Source organism: Chlorocebus sabaeus, chromosome 5, assembly GCF_047675955.1.
Source record: "Chlorocebus sabaeus isolate Y175 chromosome 5, mChlSab1.0.hap1, whole genome shotgun sequence".
Taxonomy (NCBI): domain Eukaryota; kingdom Metazoa; phylum Chordata; class Mammalia; order Primates; family Cercopithecidae; genus Chlorocebus; species Chlorocebus sabaeus.
The window spans coordinates 17,951,397-17,977,697 of NC_132908.1; the positions used below are offsets into that span (position 1 = coordinate 17,951,397).

Consider the following 26,301-nt stretch of genomic DNA (forward strand, 5'->3'; position numbering starts at 1 on the left):
AGTTTTCCTTTAGTGCTCCTTTTAATGATTTTATTAGTATGGCCACAAGTTTGATATCTACAGTACATGTTAACATAGCCAAATACAAATATTTGAAATAACTGTGGCAAGTTTTAAAATGTCAACTCTGAGTTATCATGCATGTCCCATGCATTTACATCTGCATCTGCAAATTGTACAATTCAATCTGTGCTTATCCTTACTGGGTCTCCCTGTGTGCCTCAGCTAGGGCAGGGCAGGGGCTATTGTGCATTTTTTCAGACCTAGATTTTCAAGAGCAACAGTGTTGAACTCTGGCATTCTATGGTGCATGGCGGCAACACTGGGTTTTGCTTTGGTTCAGGTAAAAATGCAATGACCAACTATTGCATTTGTGTGAGTCACCTGATTCCCCAGGGCCTGGGCTAGCACAAAGGGTATTTTGATATCCCTGTATGAGGCCCCTGGCAGTTTCTGAACCCGTTTCATCCCAGGGTAAAAGTCTAGAAGTGAGGTTCGCAGTCTTCCACCATGCTGTCAGTGATATAGCTGGAACCAAGATGGGATTCGTAGTAACTCTTTTCATCAAAGGTATTAACAGTCCAACCAACAACCTGGATTCCTTTAGCTGACCACTTCTTCAAGTAGGCCCTGGGGAAAGAGGAAAACCAATACTGTTAGAATAATAAGCAGCTGTCTCAGGAATCTATAATGGCCACTAAGTATGGTGTTCACTGCATACCAATAGTACCCAGAGGATGCCTCCTTCCTGGCCTCTGCACTGTGACCAGAGGGACTGGTCCAAAACCCAGGATGCCATGAACCTCTCTGCACTGTTCCAGCTTAAAACATTTCAGTAGCTCACTAATGATTGCCACCCCCAAACTGTCCTTGGCACAGCCACTGAAGGGGTGCCTGACCTGGCCCCGACCTGTCTCCTTGGCTTCATCTCACATCACACTCCCCCTTTCTTTTCTGTGCTGATTCATTTTAAATTAATTGAAAGAATATGAATTTTCTTTCAATTCCTAGAAAGAACTATGCTCCTTCCTGTCAGAGCACATTACATACATTTTTCTCTCTCATCTGGATTCCTCCCAATTCCCACTCACTCTTCAGATCTTAGCTTAACTGTCAGTTCCTTGGGGATCTGGATGACTAGATCAGATTACAGTCTGTACACACTGTTCTCTCTGACATAGCCTGTATCTTAGTTTTAACTTTATATTGATTGGATTTTTATTTGATTAGCATCTCTCTCTCTCCCACTTGGCTATAAACATCACAAAGACAGAGATCATGGCTTTGATTCTTCACTGCATCTTCAGCTTCTCAATATGGAACCTTGCAATAGTGTAGGTACTTACCAAGTATTTATTGAACTGAATCATGCATGTCTGAAATAATACTAGACTTAAACTCCAATCAGCTGAAATATACAGATCTAGAACTTCCAAAGAAATGATTCCGATATCGCTAGCAGGTTAGGAAACGGAAATTTTATGGGGAGAGATGGGGGAGTGCCTATAACGTAAGATGGTAGACAGGAGGTTGATGCCCACAGGATGTCCTCAGTGTGGTTCTGCCCAGGATCCTGTGTTGGCTTTCAAAAAAACCAGTCATAGAAATAAAATCCCTTTCTCAGCAGAGTTTCACAGGTTCACTTTTTTTCTTCAAAATACACTAAAAAACCAAAAATATGTGATCAACTTGGTCTGAAAACGGTGAAATATGCCTGAATTCTTCCTACCTAAGAAGTGAAATTGGCAATCCAATTTAGAGGCATGGTCAGCTTTGCAGGTCAGAACCAATTCAGGGTGTCTACTCTGTTAATCCTTCCTTTCAAATAAGAGCATTCAGGACATGTGTCTGGGTAAAATAAAAAACCTTACAACTTACGGGGATACAAAATCCTTTTGCATGAGGAAAGCAGAAATTCCACACAGGTACCACAAGATATTATGCATGCTCCAATCGAGCAAAATGTCCATCATCACAAATATGAAATGTTTCCAGAAAGTATCATAGCGTGGTTTCCCATCTCCTGTATGGCTAAGGCTCCAAGGTCTGTGAGTTAATGCTGTTATTACATTCCGATCTGTTTGTCTCATCTGAAAAGGAATTTGGGGAAGTAAAGTAATGATCATATATAAAGTTGAATACTTATTAGTTTAGATTTAGCCAATGTGCTCAATCAGATGAGGTGGTCATGGTTGGTACCCTACCCTGGTATCTACGAAATAAGTTCTCAATCATAAAACCTTTGAGAAAATAATGTGATGAATGTAAAGCATTAATATGCAGTACATATGAGAACATTTTTTTCCACAATCCTTAACAACTGCAATCCTATCTTTAAAATGGAAAAATTACAACCTCAGGATCAAATTTTAACAAAGTCACGAGAATAAACTTTTAATTGGATATCGACTTAAATCTTGGCCAGAGATAATTAATTAGAACTCAGTGAGGATGGAACCAAGGTCAGTTCAAGATGGGCTGGTTAGTTTTGGCCCTTTCCAGAGCAAATGGCTGAAAAGAGTTGTAGGGGTGAGGAGGGGGATGGCGAAGTGAGGTGGTAAGGGAGAGAAGGGATTGTGATGAGATAATGGGAGAGGGCAATGGAGAAATGGAGAGATGTGGATGGAGTTCCTTCAGTCTCTGCTCTTGTGCTCCTCTTGGGGAATGTCTTACACATTTTAAAGGACTCTGTGGTCAAGGAAGTTTGGGAAACACTGTTCCAAATGTCTGCAAGCCCCATGGCCCTATTCATCTCCATGATAGCTTCTATTGATAGGCTCTATCCTCACTGTAAAAATTTTCAATGTATGCTCTGTTGGTCACTGGTAAAGAACGCTATGGAACCAACTCATTATTTTGGAAACTGGTAAATAATAGGCAAGATTAAGCATTTATTCTGCCTCTTCGGTAACTAAATAGTAAAGGAGGAAAAGTTTCTTTTTATAGATCTATTTCAGCTAATGCAAGAAGTAATAGAATTAAAATATCAACATTTTGTAGTTCCCTAGAAAATGGACAGATCTGGCCAATGAGCATCAATAGCAGCTAACAACAGGAGTCAACCAGATGTCAAGTGCCTCCTGACAGAAAAACACCCTCATCTCTAGAGTTATCTTGCCAAGAATAACCAATCCTAACCTCATCAAGGCAAGCTTCCAGCTCTCACTACCAGTTTATAGAAAATAAAGAGAAAAAAGTATTAAACCATATCACGGCATAATCAGCAAAATCTGGACTTGGGTAAACTCTACAAAACAATAATCTGGTTTCTTTAGTAAATACAAAACAAGGACTGCCCCCCCCCCAAAAAAAAAAAAAAAAAAACAGAGAGAGAGACAGAACCTGCAAGTTTTAAGATTTACAGTTGCCGGCAGGGCACGGTGGCTCACACCTATAATCACTTTGGGAGGCTGAGGCGGGCAGATCACCTGAGGTCAGGAGCTGGAGATCAGCCGGGCCAACATGGTGAAACCCCATGTTGTGTCTACTAAAATACAAAAAAATTAGCCAGGCATGGTGGTATGTGCTTGTAATACCAGCTACTCGGGAGGCTGAGGCAAGAGAATTGCTTGAACCCAGGAGGCAGAGGTTGTGATGAGCTGAGATCGTACCACTGGGCGACAGAGTGGGACTCCGTCTCAAAAACAAACAAAAGAAGATTTACGATTGTAACACGCAGATCTTATTTGGTTCCTATTCAAATGAGCAATTTATGAAAACCAAAAAACCATTTATGACATTTCTGAGACAAGTCAAAATTTATACACTGACTGGATATTTGATGATACGAATAATTTATTGTTAATAATTTTTAGATGGGATAATGGCATTGTGGCTACGTTTTTAAAAAGGCATCACTAGGTTGGTTACGGTGGCTCATGCCTGTAATCCCAGTACTTTGGGAGGCTGAGGTGGAAGGATTGCTTGAGCTTAGGAGTTGGAGAACTGCCTGGGTAATACAGAGAGACCCTGTCTCTACAAAAAATAAAAACAAAAATAAAAAATTAGCTGGGCATGGTGACATGCGCCTGTGGTTCCAGCTACTTGGAAGGCTGAGGCAGGAGGATCATTTGAGCCTGGGAGGTCAAGAGTGCAGTAAGCCACGATCACACCACTGCACTCCAGCCTGGAAAACTGAGGGAGAACCTATCTTTAAAAATAAATAAATAAAATAAAATAAAATAAAATGGCATCACTTTTTAAAGATTCTTAATGCAATTTTATGGACAGAATAACATTTGCTTTAAAATAACACTGGGGAAGATCAATGGGGTTATGGGTAAAATGAGCTGGATAACGGTTATGGTGGAGGGGGGTGCACTGTACTACTCTATTTTATGCATGTTTTAGATTCTCCATAATTAAGAATTTATTTTATGAAGGTATGTTCTGCTGTTAGTTGGTGAGAAGTGGGGGCTACATAATTCTTTTCTGTTCTGAGAATTTTACCACAGTAATCTGAGTGAGCCTATAAATAACATAAAAGAAGGGGCAAAAGAGGAATGGCATTCTATAAAGGGTATGAGTACATTCCCCTTTTGGAATTTCTCTCATTAATTTAAAAGAGGAGCTTCTCAACTGTGACCTTGATGCAGTTCAATTTAATAGGCATCTATCCTGTGCTTACGCAGCCCAGTGCAATTATCTACACCAGCTCACCTAATATGTTAAGAAAAATCCTGAATATTACCTTATAGATAACTTCTGGCAAGAAAGAACAGACCACACTATTATTGTACAGTTGAGGAAATTCCATATACATTTTCTTTAGAGCCTCAGTAGCCTGTAAAATAAAGAGATTCATATATTTAAAATTGATTAAAATGTGACAGCCCCAGCCAATAACTATCATATATTAAGTACAACCCTATGGAATAAAACAGAAGTTTACTAGAAATGGAGGTGCTAAAAGTATTGGCAGAGTCTACTATCCACTGGGATGCATTTTAAACTCACACCAGCAGCAAACAAGGAAGAAGGTGGGGTATTGCTGCTTTACTCCCTCTGAGGGCCTCACCCCTTTTGTCATACTTTTGAAAAGTGTGGTAAGCTGTAGGCCAGATGAGGCCAGAGGCAAAATTTTCCTTGCCTTATACCCTAGTTTATCCACTATGAGAAGTCCTTTCATACCCAAAGCTCTCTCGTGCCTTTTCCAAATGAAACATGAGCCAGCCAGTCTGGGAACTACAGAGGGTAGATTTCTCAGTCCAGGGGACTGAGAGGACACATCACTCATCACCAATATGGAGGCAGAAGCAATGGGGCAGGGGTAGGAGGGACTGGGAAGAGTTAAGAGGCTCCCAATTCTTCCCAAGGTGAATAGAAGTTTCTTTTTATAGTACTCTAGCTACAAAATGAAGAAGACATGATAGAATTTAAGTATTATTTGGTAACCCCTAGTGAAGTGACATCAGTAGTAGCTAACAACAAGAAAGTCACCAGCCATGTGGGATGCAATGCTGCTGCTGCATAATTTGTGAAACACTGCTAATTTTTGGAACGTCAAACATACCCCTAACCAAATATGATGAGCAAAATGCATTCCCCCACCAAAATAAAAAAGAACACAAATTTTCCAAGTCATGCCTCCTCTTCACTAATGCAACTGAAGGCGAGCTATAGAACACTGTTTTGTTTTGTTTTTGCTGTTTGAACAAAGACATGCGCTGTAAACTCTTCACATTTACATTATTTAATTCTCACAACAACTCTATGTGGTAACTGCTTTTAGTATTCCCATTTTACCCATGAAGAAACTGAAGCTCATCAAAATTAAGGTTACCCTGTAGTAAGAGCTCAGTCAAGGTCTGTTGGACTCCCAAGCCCATGATTTTGGCCACCATGCTCTACTAGCTCCACTTTGTTGCCTACACTTGTCCCTCTCTGCTAACATCTTGGTGAATTAGGTCACTATGTTCTACCCAGTCTTGACTGAATACCCATGAGTACCCATCGAGAAAACTCAAATAGCTAGATTTTTAAAAAAATGTCTACTACTTTTTAAAAAGTATTCTAAGAGAAGCCAGGCATGGTGGCTCACACCTGTAATCCAAGCACTTTGGGAGGCCAAGGCAGGTGGATCACTTGAGGCCAGGAGTTTGAGACTAGCCTGGCCAACATGGCAAAACCCCATCTCTACTAAATATACAAAAATTAGCCAGGTGTGATGGCACACAACTCTAATCCCAGCTGCTTGGGAGGTTGAGGCAGGAGAATTGCTTGAACCCCAGAGGCAGAGGTTGCAGTGAGCCAAGATCACACCAATGCACTCCAGCTTGGGCAACAGAGTGAGACTCTGTCCCAGAAAACAAAAACAAAAACAAAAAAAACCTAAGAGAATAAGCATGAAAGTCAGTATACCATGGGTGAAATGTAGGACCTGTCAGTGTTCCCAAATGCAGGCTGCAACATCAACAATGAGTACCTGAAGTGCTCATTAAAAATACACGCTACTTGAGCCCACCCTAGACATTTTCAGAATCTCTTCCCTAGGGAGAATGGCCCAGGACATTTGTATTTTAAAATAGGTATTCCAGGTGATTCTAATGCAGACCGATTAGAAACCTAGTGGTATACAACTATCAGTTTACCAGAATAATAAATTAGTTACCATTCTCTTCCTTCTTCAAAAATAGGAGTTAACTGTAATAAAATTAGAGTGTATGCTTAGGCTCCACATTTCAGTTTTTTTTTTTTTTTGAGACGTAGTCTTGCTCTGTCACTCAGGCTGGAGGACTACTGGCACAATCTTGGCTCACTGCAACCTCCGTCTCCCGGTTCAAGCGATTCTCCTGCCTCAGCCTCCAGAGTAGCTGGGATCACAGGTGCCCGCCACCACGTCGAACTAATTTTTGTATTTTAAGTGGAGACGGGGTTTCACCATGTTGGCCAGGCTGGTCTCGAACTCCTGACCTCAGGTGATCCACCCGCCTCGGCCTCCCAAAGTACTGGGATTACAGGCATGAGCCACCGGACTTGGCCCATTTTGGGTTTTAGCAACTGGTTTTAATGATATCATGAGATTAATTAAAAAAAAAATGGCATCATCAGAATTTTCAACCAGTAGATGGCCATTACCGATTATTAATATTGCTAGGGGAAAAATACTCAAGTTGCCCAAATGGGAAAAAAAGTACTTGCACTTGAAAAGCTGGTTATAAGAGAACAAATGTAATCAGAATCATATCTTCCCACTGATTTTCACTGTTAATAATATGTTCTTATGAGTAAAAGTGCAGGCCCTAAAATTTAAGCCAAATTTTATCTAGGAATGTCAAACACATTTGAAGAAAATAAATGATTTTCTGATAAAAGTATAGCTGCTAAAATCAATGAATAACAAAACTATACATAAGGGATATAAATTATACAAAGGGATAAATCTATGTAAAAGGTATATGTTCTGTTAACTATTAGCTTTTAATATAGGAATTCTCTTTAAATGCAGTCCATAGTTGTCCATATAAGGCCCTTAACTTTTAAGCTAGATAAAATTGGTCTTGTGTACAACTCTGGAATTCCTTTTTATGAGGTTACTTGAGTGGTTTTTTCTAGAAGTGCTTTTCACTGTTTACTTAATATCTTTTGTAAATGCTTTATGTAAATAATAGAAACTTCCATTTTGTGCTGGTTATTGAATATCAGAAGTTTTGTAAAGGTTCCATAAAAGGTTAAAAAGTTCCATAATTTACTGTTTCCTTAAATGATGTAGATTCCTGCATTGTACACTTCCATTCAACAAATATAATTTATAAAACTAAGTTTTAAAAAGAATAAATAACAAAATATATGTAATTTCGGAAATGACTATCAATGAAATAAGATTCCTTTTTAACAAACTGAAGTCCATGGTTTAAACTGTACCTTGTTTGCATGGCCTTTGACATCAAAGAAGATTGTGAGGTTATGGTTTAGGCACTCTGCAACGGCTTCCCTCAGGGTAGGGATCTTTTCATCAGGGAAATCATTCCTGTAAGAGAAGAGAAAATACATTGTAGGAAAAAAGAGGAAGTGATAACCTCTATTGTAACAAACATTTTGCAAATGTCTCCCAATCAAAAGGAAAGAGTATTTTCTCCAACATTTTTTCTTCGACCATAGTAAAGTCCAAGGATAACTTACTGTAAGTTTTTTTGTTCTGTTTTGTTTTGTTTTGAGATGGAGTCTTGCTCTGTTGCCCAGGCTGGAGTGCAGAGGTGCAATCTCAGCTCACTGGAACCACCAACTCCCGGGTTCAAGCGATTCTCCCGCCCCAGCCTCCCGAGTAGCTAGGACTACAGGAGTGTGACACCACGCCTGGCTAATTTTTTGTATTTTTAGTAGAGATGGGGTTTCACCATGTTGGCCAGGCTGGTCTTGAACTCCTGACCTCAAGTGATCTACCTGCCTTGGCCTCCCAAAGTGCTAGGATTACAGGTGTGAGCCACCGCGCCTGTCCTACTGTAATAATTTGATCCAAATTACAGATATTATTTTTTCCACATTTTTATTGCTATACACTTAGACATATTTCTGTGATATGCACACAATGTATAATGATAAAATCAGGGTATTTAGGATGTCCATCACCCCAAATATTTATCATTTCTTTGTGTTAGGAACATCTGAATCTCCTAGCTCTTTTGAAATATACAACAGATTGTTAACTATAATCACCCTACTATGTTATTGAACATGAGAATTTATGCCTTCTATCTAACTGTATGTTTGTACTCATTAACCAAATTCTCTTCATTCTCCTCTTCCCCCAACCCCATACCCTTCCCAGCCTCTGGTAACTATCATTCTTCTCTCTACCTCCATGAGAACAACTTTTTTAGCTCCCATATATGAGTGACAACATGTAATATTTGCCTTTCTGTGCCTGGCTTATCTTATTTCATTTAACATAATACCTTCAGTTCCATCCATGTTGCTGCAAATGACAGGATATTATCCTTTTTCATGGCTACGCAGTATTCCATTGAGTATATTTACCACAGTTTCTTTATCCATTCATTCACTGATGAACACTTAGGTTGATTCCGTATCTTGGCTATTGTGAATAGTGTTGTAATAAACACAGGGGTGCAAGTATGCCTTTGATACACTAGTTTCCTTTCCTTTGGATAGATACCAACTAGTGGGATTACTGGATTGCATGGTAGTTCTATATTTTTAGTTTTTTATGAAACCTCCATACTGTTTTCCATAATGGCTGTACTAATTTACATTCTCACCAACAGAATATAAGAGTTCCCTTTGCTCTGTATCCTCGCCAGCATCTGTTATTTTAAAAATCTTTTAAATAATAGCCATTCTAACTAGATAAGATGGTATTTCATTGTGGTTTGGATTTGCATTTCCCTAATAATTTGTGGTGTTTTTTCATATGCCTGTTGGCCATTTGTGTGTCCTCTTTTGAAAAATGTCTATTCAAATTAGGATTTGAATAGATGTTTTTAATGGGATTATTATTGTTTTTGCTGTTGAGTTCCTTGTATATTCTGGATATTAGTTACTTGTCTGTTGAACAGTTTGCAAATATTTTCTCCTACTCAACAGGCTGTCTTTTCACTGTTGATTGTTTCCTTTGCTGTACAGAAGCTTTTTAGTTTAATATAGTCGCATTTGCCTGTTTTTGTTGCCTATGCTTTTGAGGTCTTAGTCATAAAATCTTTGCCTAGACCAGTGTCCCAGAGCATTTCCCCTATGTTTTCTTCTAGTAGTTTTAGAGTTTCTGGTCTTAAATTTAAACTTTTAATCCATTTTGTGTTGATTTTCTAAATATAGTGAGAGGGGTCTAGTTTCAATATCCTGCATATGGATATCCAGTTTACCCAGTACCAGTTATTGAAGAGAGTGTCCTTTCCCCACTGTATGTTCTTGATGCCTTCATGGAAAATCAGTTGGCTGTAAATATATGGATTTATTTCTTGGTTCTCTATTGTATTCCATTGGTCTATGTATCTATTTCGTGTGTGTGCGTGTGTCTGTGTGTCAGTTTTTATACCAATACCATGCTGTTTTGGTTACTGTGGCTTTGTAGTATATCTTGAAGTGAGGTAGTATGATATGTCCAGCTCTGTCCTTTTTGCTCAGTATTGCTTTAGCTATTTGGGCTTCTTTATGGTTCCATATGAATTTTAGGATTGTGGCTTTTCTATTTCTCTGAAGAATGTCTTTGATATTTTGATAGGGATTGCACTGAATTGTAAATTATTTTGAGTAGAATGGTCACTTTAGGAATATTAATTCTTCTGATCCATGAGTGTGGGATGTCTTTCCATTTGTTTGTGTCCTCTTTAATTTTTCTCATCAGTGTTTTGTAGTTTTCCTTGTAGAGCTCTTTCATCTCTTTGGTTATATTTATTCCTAGGTATTTTACTGTTTTTTTTTGGTAGCTATGTAAATGGGATCGCTTTCTTGATTTTTTTTTACAGCTAGTTCATTATTTACATATAGATATGCTACTGATTTTTGTACATATTTTATATCCTGCAATTTTACTAAATTTGTTGATCAGTTCTAACAGTTTTTTGGTGAAGTCTTTAGGTTTTTCTACATACAAAATCATGTTGTCTGCAAAGAGGGACAATCTAATTCCTCTTTTTCCAATTTGGATGCGTTTTATTTCTTTCTCTTTCCTGATTGCTCTGGCTAGTCAATCATTCCATATTTAGCGAAATTGATATGAAGGTCAAAAGAATCATGGAAGAAGTATTTAATCATATTATCCAGAGTTTGCTGTACTTGGGACTGATAAAACTGAAAGTATCCAGTAAGTACACACTAAATGCAATGATAAACTTCCCTTTTATTGCATGAAACTTTCAAACATGCTATGGTTGCTTTTAACCACAAGTAGGTTGGGCTGTAATGGTGTAAGAAGCAATAAGTAAATGGCTTGCACAAGCACTTTTAGAAAGGTTAAGACAACTGGATCACATGGTGGTGCCCAAGACATTTTTAATTCATATCCTGGTGACAAGTGAGCATTGAAAACCCAAGACTCATAGATGAGAAGAATTGAAGCACACAGATACCTGAGCACAGACATTAGAGATTGATGGTCTTTGGTTTCTTACATGGTATAATGGATGTTATTTTTCTGTTTTTTGTTTTGTTTTCCTTTTCTGGTGATTCTGTGTTTCTGACACTAGCTATAAATTGGGGTTCCCACCTCCTCCTCCTTGGGTTCAATTAATTTGTTAGAGTGGCTTGTGGAACTCCAATAAACATGTTTAGAGGTTTATTATAGAGGATGTTACACAGGATACAGATGAAGACACGTGCAGGGTGAGGTATGGCGAAAGGGGCCCAGAGCTTCCATGCCCTTTCTGGGTGCTCCATCATTCAGGAACCTCCATGTGTTCAAATACAGATATTCTTGACCAAAGATGAGCAACAACAACAAAAATCATTTAATTTTTAAGAAATCAGTGAATCTCCATTGAATTAATAACATTATTAATAACCCTACTCCTGAAAGGGCAGAGTATATGCCACCTTTGGAAAACTCAGAGACTTAATTTTCAGATTGTAATTTCCCTAATAGAACCCTATGCTGGAGAAATTCCTAGGAATACATAAATCTGTTAACTGTATTGTGTATTTATTTAAGTGCAACTGTTTAAAATAAATAATTTTCTAAGATATAATTTTCTGATAGAGAAAATGAAGGCTAAGTGCTTTATACAAAAGAAATTAGCTCTTCTCTTTTTTTTTTTTTTTGAGATGGAGTCTCGCTCTGCCGCCCGGGCTGGAGTGCAGTGGCCGGATCTCAGCTCACTGCAAGCTCCGCCTCCTGGGTTTACGCCATTCTCCTGCCTCAGCCTCCTGAGTAGCTGAGCTCTTATAATAAAATTATGATCTAACTTAATGCTAACTCAACTGCATTATTTCTACTGTAAGATCATGCTTTAAAAAAAGGGTAAGGATAGGCCAGGTATAGTAGGCTCATGCCTATAATTTCAGCATTTTGTGAAGCCGAGGCAGGCGGATCACCTGAGGTCAGGAGTTCAAGACCAGCCTGGCCAACATGGTGAAACCCTGTCTCTACTAAAAATGCAAAAATTAGCTGGGTGTGGTGGCACATGCCTGTAATCCCAGCTGCTCCGGAGGCTGAGGCAGGAGAATCGCCTGAACCCAGGAGGTGGAGATTGCAGTGAGCCAAGATCGTGCCATTGCACTCCAGCCTGGACAACAAGAGTGAAACTCCACCTCAAAAAAAAAAAAAAAAAAAAATAAGGATAATTTAAACATTACAGGCAATTACCCCAGCCATTCTCATCAATTTCTATTCCCTGAGACTGAAAGATGGGAGACCTGAATTTGTTGTTCCTTTGGCTGATCTTAGTTTCCTCTTTACCCTCCTCTTAGGACAAGCATCTCATCACACTGAGCATAATTCTAGAGAAAATATCTATTTTTTTCCCACAATAGATCCGTAAACACAAGCCAATTACTTCATTTAGTGTTCAATCACAGAAAACACACTCTGTTCCAATAGCAGAGCAAAGACTGGCTGTGTTAAAGATATTGGTGTAATATGTTGCCTTTGCTATGGTGTCTTCTTAAGGGATTTTTTGAAAATTACAATTTTTTTCCTAGGATGCACAAATTCCAGAGAAATGGACTCAGTGCTCCCTTAAAGGATTTTTAAGGGTAATGATGACCCTAAACATTTTTGCTTTAAGTATTAACTTTGAACCTGACATTTTATTAGCTGCAATGTCATTATAATATTAAAACCAGTCTTTCCCTTGCATAAGCAGAGCAATAAAATATCTGATGACAGTCAAGAGCAATTCTAGCAACCTGGACTCATAATTCTCAAGTGTTACCAATATTCTTTCCTGCCTACATTATGATTTCCTTCGGCTGACTGACGTTTTTAAGATCCTAGGAAAATAAGTCTGAATCATCTTTTAGGAAAAAGTATAACTTAATTGTTGGGTCAAATACTTAATATTAAAAGAGAATCGATCATTGTCTGGATAACTGATATTACATGAATAACCAGAGAGCACACACTTTTCAGTATTGCAAAGATGACAAGCAGAGAGGGATTTAAATAACCACATTCCAAAGTACAGTATATTACTCAGTATACCAATTCCAAGGGTGTTTACAGCTGTAAGTGGGGAAGAGGATGTAGGTTCTGTGGTCATGTAAGTTTGAGAAAAGCTAAGTTATAAGTAAGAATCAGCTGATGTGGACTGTTTATCCACAACAGAAGTATTCAGAGTACACTATTTGATCTTATTTGAACCTGTTTTTGTGGAACATCTTGTAATATTAGCTCTGGTATATATACTTTGGAAGCTACGTTTACACTCTACCAGGAAAGAATTAAATTAGACACTGAAAGAACTTTCGCTCTTACAGGGTTGAAAGACACTGGGGGCAGCTAAAAACAGCATGATTTGGACTAAAACTTGGGATAGATTCTAGTCTTGGCTTCTTTATGTTATTTGCCCTTGAGTAAATAATTTAACTTTTCTGGGATTATCTCTAAAGGCAAGATTGATCTAGATCTACAGTATCCTATATGGTAGCCACATATGGCTATTTCAGTTTAAATTTACATTTAAATTGAAAATGCACTTCCTTGTGTCACTAGCCACATATCAGGTGCTCAGTAGTCACAGGTACCCACCATATTAGACAGTGCAGATATAAAACATTTTCATCATTGCAGAAAGTTCTACTGCAAAGTGCTATTCTAGATGATTTCTAGGATACTCTCTATTCCTACAATTCTGTGATTCCTCAGAAGTTTGTTATGAGGATCGGAAGAATTAAATGGGTTAAGTTAAAATGTAACATTATAATATTACTTGAAGCTTTTAATGAATGTATAATTTGCTTCTTGGTACACCTGAAGGCAAGAAGATTGCCAAGCAATGACTTTCAGCCTCATGATTCTATAGTGACTAGACAGAGTATTATCTTGAGAATGATTCTGAAGCCAAATTTAGCCTCAATGGGAAAGACTAAAAACATAATGCCAAATTTCTGTTGTTCCTGGCACTTGCTCGTTACTTAGGAGACCTATATACAGTTCAAAACAAAACAAGACAACTCTCCTGGGGCAGATGTAATTAGAAGGCACCAGTGTCTATCTGTCATTTCCAATAAAAGCTAAAAGATCTGTTTAAGTGACAATAAACTACTTACCTGAGTCTGTGGTTTGCTGCAGGATTCAGCTTCCTAATTTGTTCAAACGTTAAATCACACAATCGACCAGTCCCATCGGTCGTCCGATCTACTGTGTTATCGTGCATTAAGACAGGAATTCCGTCAGAAGTAAACTCAATGTCCAACTCCACGCCTGTTGCTCCATTCTTAGCTGCCTTAACAAAAACATCAACAATATTGCTGTTAACTGGCCACAAACATCTTTTTGCATCTAACCACCCAAAAGACCAGCAGGGCTGGCTAAGACAGCTGTCCTTAATGATTCATTTTCCTTCCACTTCTCCCACTGAACAGCAATCCTGACCTGTTTCTGTTTTCTGTGTATATAACCTTACCTCAACTCCTAACTGATGGATTCCTTAAAAACTTTAATTTCCCCATTCTTCTTACTTTCACAGTGGAAGACTGGGAGACTTCAGGAACTTGCGTTTTATCTGGATGCTTTAACTATATGGTTCATCAATGGCTTACGAATACTTAGACAATTCCACTGTTGACCTACACTCTTTGTTGGTACAACAGTTCTGATGATCATCCTATGGTTGTTGATGAGTCAGATATTTCACTACTTTGGCATAAATGAGTCAGGTTTTGCTGGTTTAATTCCACCCTCTACTACAAAGACACCACGCCTGCTTCTAGGACATATCACATTTTGTTTATGTAAGCAGCACTGGCTGTTGGCCAGTAAGTTGGTAAGCTTGATGAGGTAGATTAGAATTTATCTAAAAAGAGAATTTGACACTTAAATTACATGAGCCATGCTCCTCTGGAGACACACTATCTAATGTTTGCTTCCTTGGCTTCCTCATCACAATAAAGATGTGAAATGCTCATTATGATCTATCTATCTATCTATCTATCTATCTATCTATCTATCTATCTATCTACTTTTTTTTTATTTTGAGACAGGATCTGGCTCTGTTGCCCAGGTTAGAGTGCAATGGCATGATCTCAGCTCACTGAAACTTCTGCCTCCTGGGCTTAAGCCATCCTCCCACCTTGGCCTCCCAAGTAGCTGGGACTACCGGCATGTGCCACTACATCCAGCTAATTTTTGGATTTTTTTGTAGAGATGGGGGTTTTACCATGTTGCCCCTGCTGGTCTTGAACTCCTGAGATCAAGCAATCCTCCTGCCTCAGCCTCCCAAAGTGCTGGGATTACAGGTGTGAGCCACTGTGCCCAGCCATGATCAAGATTTTTAATTTTTAAAAAAATATTCTAAGTCATGGTCTACTGGAAACATACACAGTAAAAAAGATTTAACATATGTGAATGTTTTGACCTAATTTCCTCAATCTCTTTCTTCCCTAAAAAAAGAAAAACAAAAAGAAAAAAAAGCTATTATTTATTGAGCCTTTTCTATTTGCCAGGCACTCTTCTAAGTGCTTTAAATGTATTAACTCTTTTAATCCTCACAACCCTGAACTAGGTACTATTACTATTCTCAATTAACAGATGAGAAAATTGAGACAAAGAAAGAGTAGGAAACTTGTCCAGGGATGCACAAGCTAGGATGCAGCAGAAGTTGCACTCTTATCCACTTCAGTTTTACTATCAACACTACAGATACAGCTGAAATTCTCCCTTTCATTCTCTTCCTTTCCTCTCCAGAGGAAATTACCATCTTCAAGTTGGTGTGTGTATCATTCTCATGTCACTCCCTCATAGGTTTTTACTTAAGTACCCATAAACAACACAGAAAACTGTGCTAGTGAATAGTCAAGATTTCAATAGCTGTTGTTATTTATTATGTCCTTTGAAACACATCTTTAAAGGTAATATAGTCAAATTTATCAATAATGTCCTTTATGGGTGGAGATTTTTCTGCCTTATTTAAATCTTCCTTTTTCCATGTGATACAGATGTACAACTATTTTGGAAAAACACACCACATTTTCCCTCTGCTCTCACATTACAACAATCAACCCCGACTTCTGTAACCAAAAATGTGGGGTTTTTTCTCCACCAATAAGTAGTGGACACCAGCTGAGTATCCTCCAACTCAATTCTGACACTATGTACCTGGAGACAGTGTCAGATCACAGGTTGAGGGCTTGGTCCCCAAGACTGCACCCCAACCTCCTCCAGACATAAACAGCACGCTGGGGCCTCTGGAACTTCGGACCAACTGGCTTCACGTCCTCTTAGGTTTATTTTAGTTTTTATTTTTTTAATTCCTCTTAGGTTTTTATGGAAGTTTCATGATGTCAGCATTCCTTTCCCCAGGGTATAGGGTGGGGTCCCTCTCTGAGGGGGGTCTTAAGACTCACAATTTGAAAGACAGGGAAAGATTCCAGTTCCGCCTTGCGGCAGGTGAAAGGAGGGCAGGAGAAGGTCAGAGAGATTCTGTTTCCTGAGGCCTGCTCCTAAGGCCTAGGATGCCTAACAAAAGACTGTAGCAAGGGCTGAGAGTTATGAGAAAGGAACCATGGATGAAAACCTATATATGTGTGTATATGTGCATATCTATACATACACACATACTTAATAGATTACAATATAGTATAAACATAACTTTTATATGCACTGGGAAACCAAAAAATTTGTGACTCCCTTATTACAATATTTGCTTTATTGACTACTCAGGTCTGGAACTGAACTTGCAATATCTCCTATATATACTAATATGTGAACTAGAACCAGGGGTTCATCTTTCTATCTCAATTACTGGAATAACATAGAAGTACTGGTAAAGTCGGTCAGGCAGTGGCTCATGCCTGTAATCCCAGCACTTTGGGAGGCTGAAGCAAGTGGATCACTTGAGGTCAGGAGTTCGAGACCAGCCTTGCCAACATGGCAAAACGCCATCTCTACTAAAAAAAGAAACAAAAATTAGCCGGGCGTGGAGGAGCACACCTGTAATCTTAGCTACTCGGGAGCCTGAGGCACAAGAATCGCTTCAGCCTGGGAGGTGGAAGTTGCAGTGAGCTGAGATTGCCCCACTGCACTCAAACCTGGGTGACAGAGACCCTGTCTCAAAAATAAATAAATAAACAAATAAATAAGTAAAATTATTGGTAAAGTCAAATGTATATATACATACATACATTTCTGACAGTGCTAGAATTTCTGGTAGATTATAAATGACATATACAAGGAAAAACTTGATAAATGTGAATTGAGTATATTCCAAAAACAGATACACTATTATAAACAGTGGCAAAGGAATGATATTACACCCACAGTACATTCTCCACACGGGCCAGAGTGCAGCTTTAAAAGTATAAATCTTGGCTGGGCACGGTGGCTGACGTCTGTAATCCCAGTACTTTGGGAGGCTGAGGCGGGCAGATCACCCGAGGTTGAGAGTTCGAGACTAGCCTGACTAACATGGCAAAACCCTGTCTCTACTAAAAAAATACAAAATTAGCTGGGCATGGTGGCACATGTCTGTAATCCCAGTTACTCGGGAGGCTGAGGCAGGAGAACCGCTTGAACCCCGGAGGCAGAGATTGCAGTGAGCACAGATGGAGCCATTGAACTCCACCCTGGGCAACAAGAGTGAAACTCCATCTCAAAAAACAAACAAAGAAACCAAAACCAAAAAAAAAAAAAAAAAAAAACCCACACGATTAAATAAATAAATAAATAAATTTTAAAAAGTATAACTCTGGAGCCAGGCAGGGTGGCTCATGCCTGTAATCCCAGCACTTTGGGAGACCAAGATGGGCCAATCACCGGAAGTCAGGAATTTGAGACCAGCCTGGCCAACATAGTGAAACCTTCCTTCTACTAAAAATAACAAAAATTAGCTGGGTGTGGTGGCGGGCACCTGTAATCCCAGCTACTTGCGAGGCTGAGGCAGGAGAATCACTTGAACCTGGGATACAGAGGTTGCAGTGAGCCGAGGTCATGCCAATGCACTCCAGCCTGGGCGACAGTGAGACTCCGTTTAAAAAAAAAAGAAAAAGAAAAAAAGGAAATGAGGGAGGCCAGGTGTGATGGCTCATGTCTGTAATCGTAGCACCTTAGGAGGTCGAGGCGGGAGGATCACTTTGAGGCCAGGAGTTTGAGACCAGTCTGGCCAACATAGCAGAACCCCGTCTCTACTAAAAATACAAAAATTAGCTAGGCGTGGTGGCATGTGCCTGTAATCCCAGCTACTCGGGAGGCTGAGGCACGAGACTCGCTTGAACACGGAAGGCAGAGGTTGCAGTGCACGGAGATTGCACCACTGCACTTCAGCCTGGGTAAAAGAGTGAAACTCTGTCCAAAAAAAAAAAAAGAAAAAAAGGAAGGGAAGAGAGAGAAAAAAAAAAAAAGAAAAGAAAGAAGAGAATCAGATATATTTACACAGATGCAAAAGCACGTAATCCACTGAAAAGCCCTCTCTGTAAGCTGTCATTATTATGAAGCCAGGAGAATGCCAAGAGCTGGGAGGTACCAAAAGTTTCAGGAGTGCCCTTATGAAAAAGAGAGGGCAAAAACTGTTATGAGTCCAGCTGCCAGGCTTGTGCGAGTGCCAATGTGTGTGTCTGGGGAAAAGGTGATAAGGAAATGACTCACGTGACTTAGACGACAAGCAAAGGTATGTCCTGTGAAGGGTGAGCTATTTAGACTAACCTCAATTACTGACCAAGACCCTATTTGACCTGACCCATTTCCTACTTCATTCACACACCAGTCTTTGTTCTGTTCCTTGAAGTCCGGCCACACACTGCCTCTTCTGTTACCTGAACACCTCTATATTATTCCCATCTCAGGACCTTCTGCGTCTGCCTGGCTCCTTATAATTCCAGTTTCTGTTCAAATGTTGCTTCTTCGGAGACGATTTCTCTGGACTATTCCATCCAAATAAAATAGCGTAACTCCTCCCCTCGAGTTCCCCCGATTTCTTCATTGCACCTTTCACTCTCTTAAAGTTATCTCATTTATGTGTTTACTTGTTTAAGGCTTGACTCCCCCACTCCGATGTACACTCTGTAAACCAGGGGCACTTTTGACCTTGTTCCTGGATGTAATCTCAACGTCAGTCCCACAGAAACTATATACATATCTGCTGTCGTCTGTAAATATAAAACCTGAAGTCGGGAGATCCCTAGACAGTGGGAGGGATCAAGGGCGAGGAGTGTGCCTTGTGGACGAATGAGGAAGTGGGAAGGTCGTCTTGAGAAGATCGGGGAACCCTGGGAAGGAAAAGTAGAAGTCCGAGCTCTCGGGAGGACCGAGGGGCGCGAGGCGTGGGGGTCTCACCTGCCGAATGGCCGCCAGCGTGTTCTCGGGCGCGTCGTGGCTGCCGCCGCGGTGGGCGATGGCAGAAATGCGGTCCCGGGGCTTGAGCACCTGCAGGACCCTGCAAGAGGGCACCGGCTCAAAGCTGAAGACGCGCAGCAAAACGAAGAGGCTGCCGGTGAGGAGGCAGGCATTGACCGGGCTTCGCGTCACCAGCAGCAGCACCAGCAGCAGGAAGGAGAAAGGGCCCAAGAGGCCGCCCTGGTCCTCCCACAGCCACATGCCGGCGCCCGCACCGGCACGGACTGGAGTCCCGGACCCGCCGGGCTCCCGGGGCAGGAGAGCGAGAAGCGAGGGGGAGGGTCCAAGGCACTGGCGGCAGCGGGCACCCTCTGAGGGGACCAGCGCCGCACAATGGCGGCAGCGGACACATCCAGAGAGGGAGTCGGCTGCCCAGCCAATCAGGGATCGGGATTCGCAGCGCTAGTGGGCGGAGCCGCTCCCTGGCAACGGGGGCGGGCCCAGGCCCCAGCCCCAGGCCCCAGACCCTAGACCCTAGGCTCACATTCCAAACCCAAAGTGGCTTAGGGTTTTCTGGGGTCTGAATTTCAACCTGGGCTTTCAGACTCCTAGGCGAGAAAAGGAGGGCTAAGAACCGTCCTAAAGCTGTAGGACTGGGAGGGATTTTAGTGACTCCTTTATCTGCCCTTGAGGAAACTTGGAGAGGCAGGATGCTTAGACTATCAGTTCAATTCAATTCAATTCCGTTCAGTTCAGTTCAGTTCAGTTCAAGATGTACCAAATACCGGTCCAGGTGCTCCGGACACAGTTGAACAGGACCTACAGGGTTTTTGCTCTTATGCGACTCACATTCTCGTGGGTGGAAATAAAAGTGTTAGCAAGTACACCTAACGTTTACAGAGCACTTACCATGTCCTAGATACTTGGTGAGCAAACACTTTATATGCTTATCTCATTCTCAATACAGCCTAAGAGTTATTATCTCAGGAGACTGAATCCAATCGACTTTATTTTCCTGATTCTGAGGGACTGGAAGAGCCTAGCAAAGAAGGCACAATCGGATTATAAAACTGGAAGGGGTTTTAAGGATTCCCTCATTTCATAGATGAGGAAACTGAGGATAGGTGAATTAAGCAGTTAATGGCAGGATGGGGACTGACATAAAGGCCTCCCTAGTGACTTGTGACATTTTCACTCCTCCTCCCCCTAATCTTACTTGTGCTAAGGGCTTTTGTACCAGGCGCTGTGCAAGAGTTACCTCAACTGTGCCTCACAACCACCCTTGTGATAGGCACTTTTAAACCCCCATTTAACATATGCAAAAACAGGCACTGGAAGGAAGGTAAGAGAGATAGACCGTAAAGCCGAGTTAGGCAATGAAAAGGGACCCCTGGACATATTTTGAAAGGCTGGTAACATTTTTATATAGAGAACTTTCCAAAAAGATTCAGGGATTTTTCCGTTACCTTTTTTCCCTTTAGTGCATTTTCCCACTGATTTGCAAAAGGGGATAAATGTCTTAAGCCTTCCAGTTGGCAACTAGGATTCAGCCTTTTTTATTTTTTATTTGTCCAGACAGTCTCACTCTATCACCCAGGTTGGAATGCAGTGGTACAATCCCGGCTCACTGAAGCTTCGACCTCCTGGGCTCAAGCCATCTTCCGACCTCAGCCTCCCAAGTAGCTGGGACCACAGGCTAGCGCCACCCCACCCGGCTAATTTTTAAAATTTTTGTAGAGATGCTGCCGTCTCCCTTTGTTGCCCAGGCTGATCTCGAACTCCTGGGCTCAAGCGATCCTCCTGCCTGGGCTTCCAAAATGTTGGAATTATAGGCGTAAGCCAATCATCAGCGTTTTTATCTACAAGAAAGTATTTTGGTGAATGTTACATGTTTTCTAACGGCTGCATAGAAAGGGGTTATCTTTATACAGATAAGAAAAAAATGGCAACCTCAAGGAACACTTCAGGGGGCTTCAGACCCTGAGGGGTGGTCCTATTATACTAAATAAGTACATTTATTAATAAATTCTAGTCTGTAGCTTGCATTGAAGACTACGTTTCCCAGCGTGCAGCGTGCTGGCCGTAAGCATTACGTCCTCCATCGCGGGCGCGCAATGCACCTCGGGGATTGTAGTGTTCTGGTGGCCCAACGGTTTTAACAGCCCGGGAAGCAACAACCGGAAGTGCCGGCCCTGAGAGGTGGAGTCGGGGTGGCGGCGGCGGCGGTTGCCAGGAGCCCGCGTTGCCGCTTGAGATCTGTAATATGGCGGGGAGGAGGAGGAGAAGGCGGCGGCGGACCGAGCTGCGCTCTGTTAGTACCATTTGAGCCATTCACTTCCTGACAAGGCCCGTGGCGAGGGGAGAGGAGCTGAAGGGGCCGTGGGGGATCAGGTGTGTGCATGAGGAGGGGGCTCGAGCGTCGGCGGGTCCGGGCTGAGAGGTGGTCTGGCGAGGCGAAATTGGCGCCCTGAGGAGTTGAGGGCGGGCTCTGTTGGGCTCCCGGGCCTCGAGCCCCGCCTGGAAAGGCGCCGGCTGTAGGGAGGCGGGACCCCGGGGGCAGCCAGCACCGGGCGCTGAGGTGATGCTCCGATGCCGGCCCCGCTTGGAGGGCCCTCGGTTTGGAGCCTTAAATCGGAGGAGCTGGAGGAGGTGGGCATGGGACGCTGGGGAGAGGGCAGGGGCTTTTTCCTGGTACATAAAACTAGGCCCAGAGCCGGAGAACCCCATCGTGGTGATCAAATTTTAGGGGCCGTTTTTCTTCTCCCTCCCACGGTGCTGGAGAGAGAGGCTTCCCCGGGGTGTGCATTGGCCGTTTATGAGCCCCGGTTGCCACAACCAAGGCCCTAGGAGCGCTGCTTACTTCGCCTTTGCCACTCTGGGGCATAAGCTTGAGGATAATAAAGTAACTGATTGCCCCTGGAGCTGCTAGATGATTCCCACCCTTTGATTCTATTCTGGTTACGATCCAAGCTCCCTACCCCCAGTTTAGGCAAATGGCAGCCATCTCGAGATTGATTTGACGGGGAGAGGTCTAGAGACGGGGAAATGAGGAAACCGTTGTCCCCTTCTCTATATTTTTCAATTTCATTTGAATCCTACGGGGAACCAAGCACTGTCGCTGCCCTCCAGGAATTCATACTCTACTGCAAAAAATCGTCATCATCATTATCCTCTTAATAAGAAAAGCAGTCCCCATTATTTGTCGCTTTCTGCGTGTTCTGCACTATGCTAATTGCCCTACATGCATTAGCTCATTGAATTCTTACAAGATTCCTTTGAGACGGATACCCTGATCATCCCTCTTTTACAGAGGAGGAAACAGGTGTGGAGATGGTCACTGACTTGCCAAGAACTTGCAGCTAGTATGTATCTGAATAAGAAATCTTCCCCTTTACCGCTTCTACGAGAAGTTTGCGTCTTTGGGGGAACTGATGGGCAAAGAAACGCTAGGTTCTGCAAAAAAAAAAAAAAAAAAAAAAAAAAAGCATGATCTGTTCTGTGTTACTTTTACCACTCCTTTCAGTGACATGTCAGGCAGAGCACGGGTAAGGAGCAGATAGGACCATGAGTCTATGGGACTTGCAAAGAGGCTCATTTGGACAAGGGTCAGTGGTTCTCTACGGTATAAATGGAGAAGACAGGGCGTGTCTGAACCTGCTGTAGCTGACAAATTATTACTGGAAGTGGACCAGTGATGCCTGATGGCAAGGTATAGGGTAATAGATTTGTGGTTGGGGTAGCCTCGTAGTTAAGGGTCCCTTAAAATAAAACCTTGCTGACAGTGGTAATTGTAGTGTGAAAGGCATAGTGTCCTCTTGCTTAATCATGGGATATGGACTGCTCACTTCTTAAATGGTTACCTTTGCAGTTTAAGAGGTACGAGTTTCTCTGGGAATAGAGCCATGGTGAAATTTCCATTCTCTAAATCCCATTCTTCCTTGCTAGCTTTGGTGTATAGTCCGCCTTCTTTTTTTCTTCCGGTTTACATTATTGTTTGAGCTTATTATTATTCTTATTCATTTATTCAATACTTTTATCAAGTGCCTGCTGTGTGCTGATACTGTTCTGTATAATGGGGATTCAGTGAACAAGACTGAAAAGGTACCTGTACTTATGGCGCTTACATTTTGGTGGAGGAAGACAGACAAAAATCAAGGAAATAAACACGATAATTTCAGATAGTGGTAAGTGCTATGAAAATTGGGAAACAGCAGGGTAATGTGATAGTGATCGAGGCAGAGTTAATTTAGATGGGGTCATCAGGGATGCCTTCTCTGAGGAGGGGATATCCAAGCTGAGACTAAAGGATAAGAAGGATCCAGTCATGCTCTAACGATCATCTAGTAACTTGTATAATCTCCATATTAGCACTCGTATTTGAATGAGTAATGCATTGTCATATGCTGTGTTGTGCTGTAATAATAATATAGTACTATATACATCCGCAAGATGTAGGACATACATGTACTATTTAAGGGATGTGATTAACTTTTGAAACAATGAGGCATATCTCTATGATGTTGAAAGAAAAATAAAACTATGGCCATAAAAGTATTAGATTTCCTTAATACTTTCCCTCACTTATACATTTGAATTTAATGCTTTGCTTGAGTATCCATAGAAGATATATTACTTTATTTGTATAAATTATTTACATTCTGTGTATTGCTGAATGCATGGCATGTATTAAAAAAATAAAATATTTGAGCAGAAATGGGGTTGTTAAGAAATAATGAGTTGAAACCTAGACTAAAAAAAAGGCTATGCCTTAAGGCGTTGTATTGTTTTAACTTTTGCTTTTTTAAAATAAATAAAAGCTTGTAAAATAGTCTCACTCACACTGTAGAGAACCATTTGTTCGTCATTAGATTCCTACTTTGCATAGATTGAACACAAATAATTACAACTGAATAGTAGGAAGAAATTTTGTTCTTAAACTATGATTAAACTATTTAGTCAAAAATAGCATTGTATCTTATTTTTAAATAACCTGATTGTAATTTTGACTATTTTTTTTCCCATTTCTCATTGCACTGTAATTTGTCCCTGATACTTTGGTGTACTGAATTTTTAAGTACTTTGAGGCCTACCAAGGACATATCCTATTTCATCTTTGCATATCCCACATCATGAATTGAATTTCCCTGCCCTCTCTTTCTTCGTTAAGAAACCAATTCTTTTAAAATGAAGACATAAAGGAACATTATTGTATTATTCATACCCTTGCTGATTATGATTCTGATAATGTCTTTTTATTTTCCCTTATTTATTTAAAGGAACAGTGCTACGCATAATGCTGTGCAAATAAGCAATCAATATTTAATGTTTGCTAAATGAATGAATATGATGCCTAATCCCTGCTGGTTACCTTGTATTTTCATAATCACAATTTCCCAGAAACTGTGAAATTACTAGGATTGTTTTAAGTAGTTTGGTGATGGTTCCAATTTTCAACAATAAAATATAATTAATATCAGAGCCAATCGATTTTCTGTTTTTTACCTCTGACTGAGTTGACTGGTGCCCATGGAGTCCAAGTATAGTGTTAAGATAGGCAAATTGAGGCAGGAGGATTGCTTGAGTCTGGGAGTTTGAGACTATAGTGCACTGTGATCAAACCTGTGAATAGTCACTGGAATCCAGTTTGGGCAACATAGGGAGACCCTATCTCTTTAAAAAAAAAAAAAAAAAAAGTAACCTTTGAACTTCAAAATAGAAAATTTTTAAAAGTAAATATTCTTTGATTTAAGTAGGCTTTTTTACTACAGTGTTTCTACCTTTGTATGATATAGTTTTTCTTGTGTAGATAAGTCCTGTTAAAGAAAATATAATATCCTATTTTACAATCTGAAGTTAGTAAAGGTGTACAGAACTTTGTTTTCTTTAAGAAGGTTATGAATTCTTAGCTAAATTAATCCCATTTAAAGATTGATTTACATGCAATAATATTCAGAAATATTTAATATATCAAGGACATCTTAATTGGACAGGTTCTTGAGGTGAATTACCATACCCAAGAATTAGCTCCTGATTAGTAAGACAATTCTGGGAGGACCAGTTATAGGAATTGTGAATTATAGGGACTCTCTCATGCTCTGCAAAATCTGCCAAATAAGATCTGTTTTTCCCAGTACATTAAAAATAACATTTTTCTCTCTTGTAGTGTGACTGTGGGAAGATGGAGGAGTATGAGAAGTTCTGTGAAAAAAGTCTTGCCAGAATACAAGAAGCATCACTATCCACAGAGAGCTTTCTCCCTGCTCAGTCTGAAAGTATCTCACTTATTCGCTTTCATGGAGTGGCTATCCTTTCTCCACTGGTAAACTTGCTTTGTTTTTAAATAGTTTTTTTCTGTAGTGAACAACTAAAACAGTTCATAGAAAAACAAAAGAAAGGCTTATAAACATTCGAAGAGATGCCCTTATTTAGAATTAGAGAAATGCAAATGAATTAGCATTTTTTACTTACTATTATAGATTGACAAAGAGCTAATAGAACCTTGTGTTCCTTAGACTGTGGAGAAAATGCACTTTTAATGCACTTTTGCTAAGAGAATCAGTTTATTTTATTTCTAGATGAGAGTTTGGTAGAATTTAAAAGCATACATAGCCTTTGAGTCAGCAGTTCCATTTTTGGGTGTATCCTACAATTATACTCATACGTGAGCCTAAAGAAGTAAGTACAGAGTTACGTTAGCATTGTTTAAAATAGCAAAGGCTGACGAACAACCTAAATGTCCATTAGTAGTGGAGTAGTTTAACTGTGGTCCATTTTATAAAATCTCTTACTTACCATTACAGTAAGGCAGATGTAAATGTTGAGGCATGGAAGGATCTTGATGATCTAGTGTAAAACACTGTGTGCAGCATGCTGTCAGGGGCAGTATAGAGTCATGATTAGAGGTCCAGGCTCTGGACTAGGCA

The 26,301-nt window shown here is 40.6% G+C and overlaps 2 protein-coding genes across 8 annotated transcripts in view; one reads left to right on the forward strand and one right to left on the reverse strand.

Annotated features, from left to right (window-relative positions):
* Nucleotides 1-2: 2 nt before the first annotated feature.
* On the reverse strand, nucleotides 3-19,797 carry GDE1 (glycerophosphodiester phosphodiesterase 1). Of its 2 annotated transcripts, none has more exons than XM_007986889.3 (6): nucleotides 19,379-19,797; nucleotides 14,161-14,336; nucleotides 7,864-7,969; nucleotides 4,691-4,783; nucleotides 1,879-2,090; nucleotides 3-630 (listed from the first exon to the last, which is right to left on the reverse strand). In XM_007986889.3, exons 1-6 carry the CDS (start codon nucleotides 19,637-19,639, stop codon nucleotides 483-485), a joined length of 996 nt encoding a protein of 331 aa, XP_007985080.1. In that variant the 5' UTR covers nucleotides 19,640-19,797; the 3' UTR covers nucleotides 3-482. The 2 variants fall into 2 exon arrangements, with proteins under 2 accessions (XP_007985080.1, XP_037845726.1); XM_037989798.2 differs by having other exon boundaries at nucleotides 14,161-14,332; nucleotides 19,379-19,795.
* Nucleotides 19,798-21,622: 1,825 nt separating this feature from the next.
* The window catches only part of CCP110 (centriolar coiled-coil protein 110), a 31,116-nt gene continuing 26,437 nt past the window's right edge, over nucleotides 21,623-26,301 (forward strand). For 2 of the 6 annotated variants that reach the window (XM_037989793.2, XM_007986952.3), the window contains exons 1-3: nucleotides 21,623-21,769; nucleotides 23,420-23,562; nucleotides 25,542-25,697. In XM_037989793.2, coding sequence (XP_037845721.1) covers nucleotides 25,557-25,697 — 141 coding nt within the window. In that variant the 5' untranslated portion in view covers nucleotides 21,623-21,769; nucleotides 23,420-23,562; nucleotides 25,542-25,556. Of the gene's footprint in view, nucleotides 21,770-21,912; nucleotides 22,028-23,419; nucleotides 23,563-25,541; nucleotides 25,698-26,301 lie in introns of those variants that run through there. The other 4 variants (XM_007986917.3, XM_037989795.2, XM_007986900.3 and 1 more) reach the window with 2 other exon arrangements.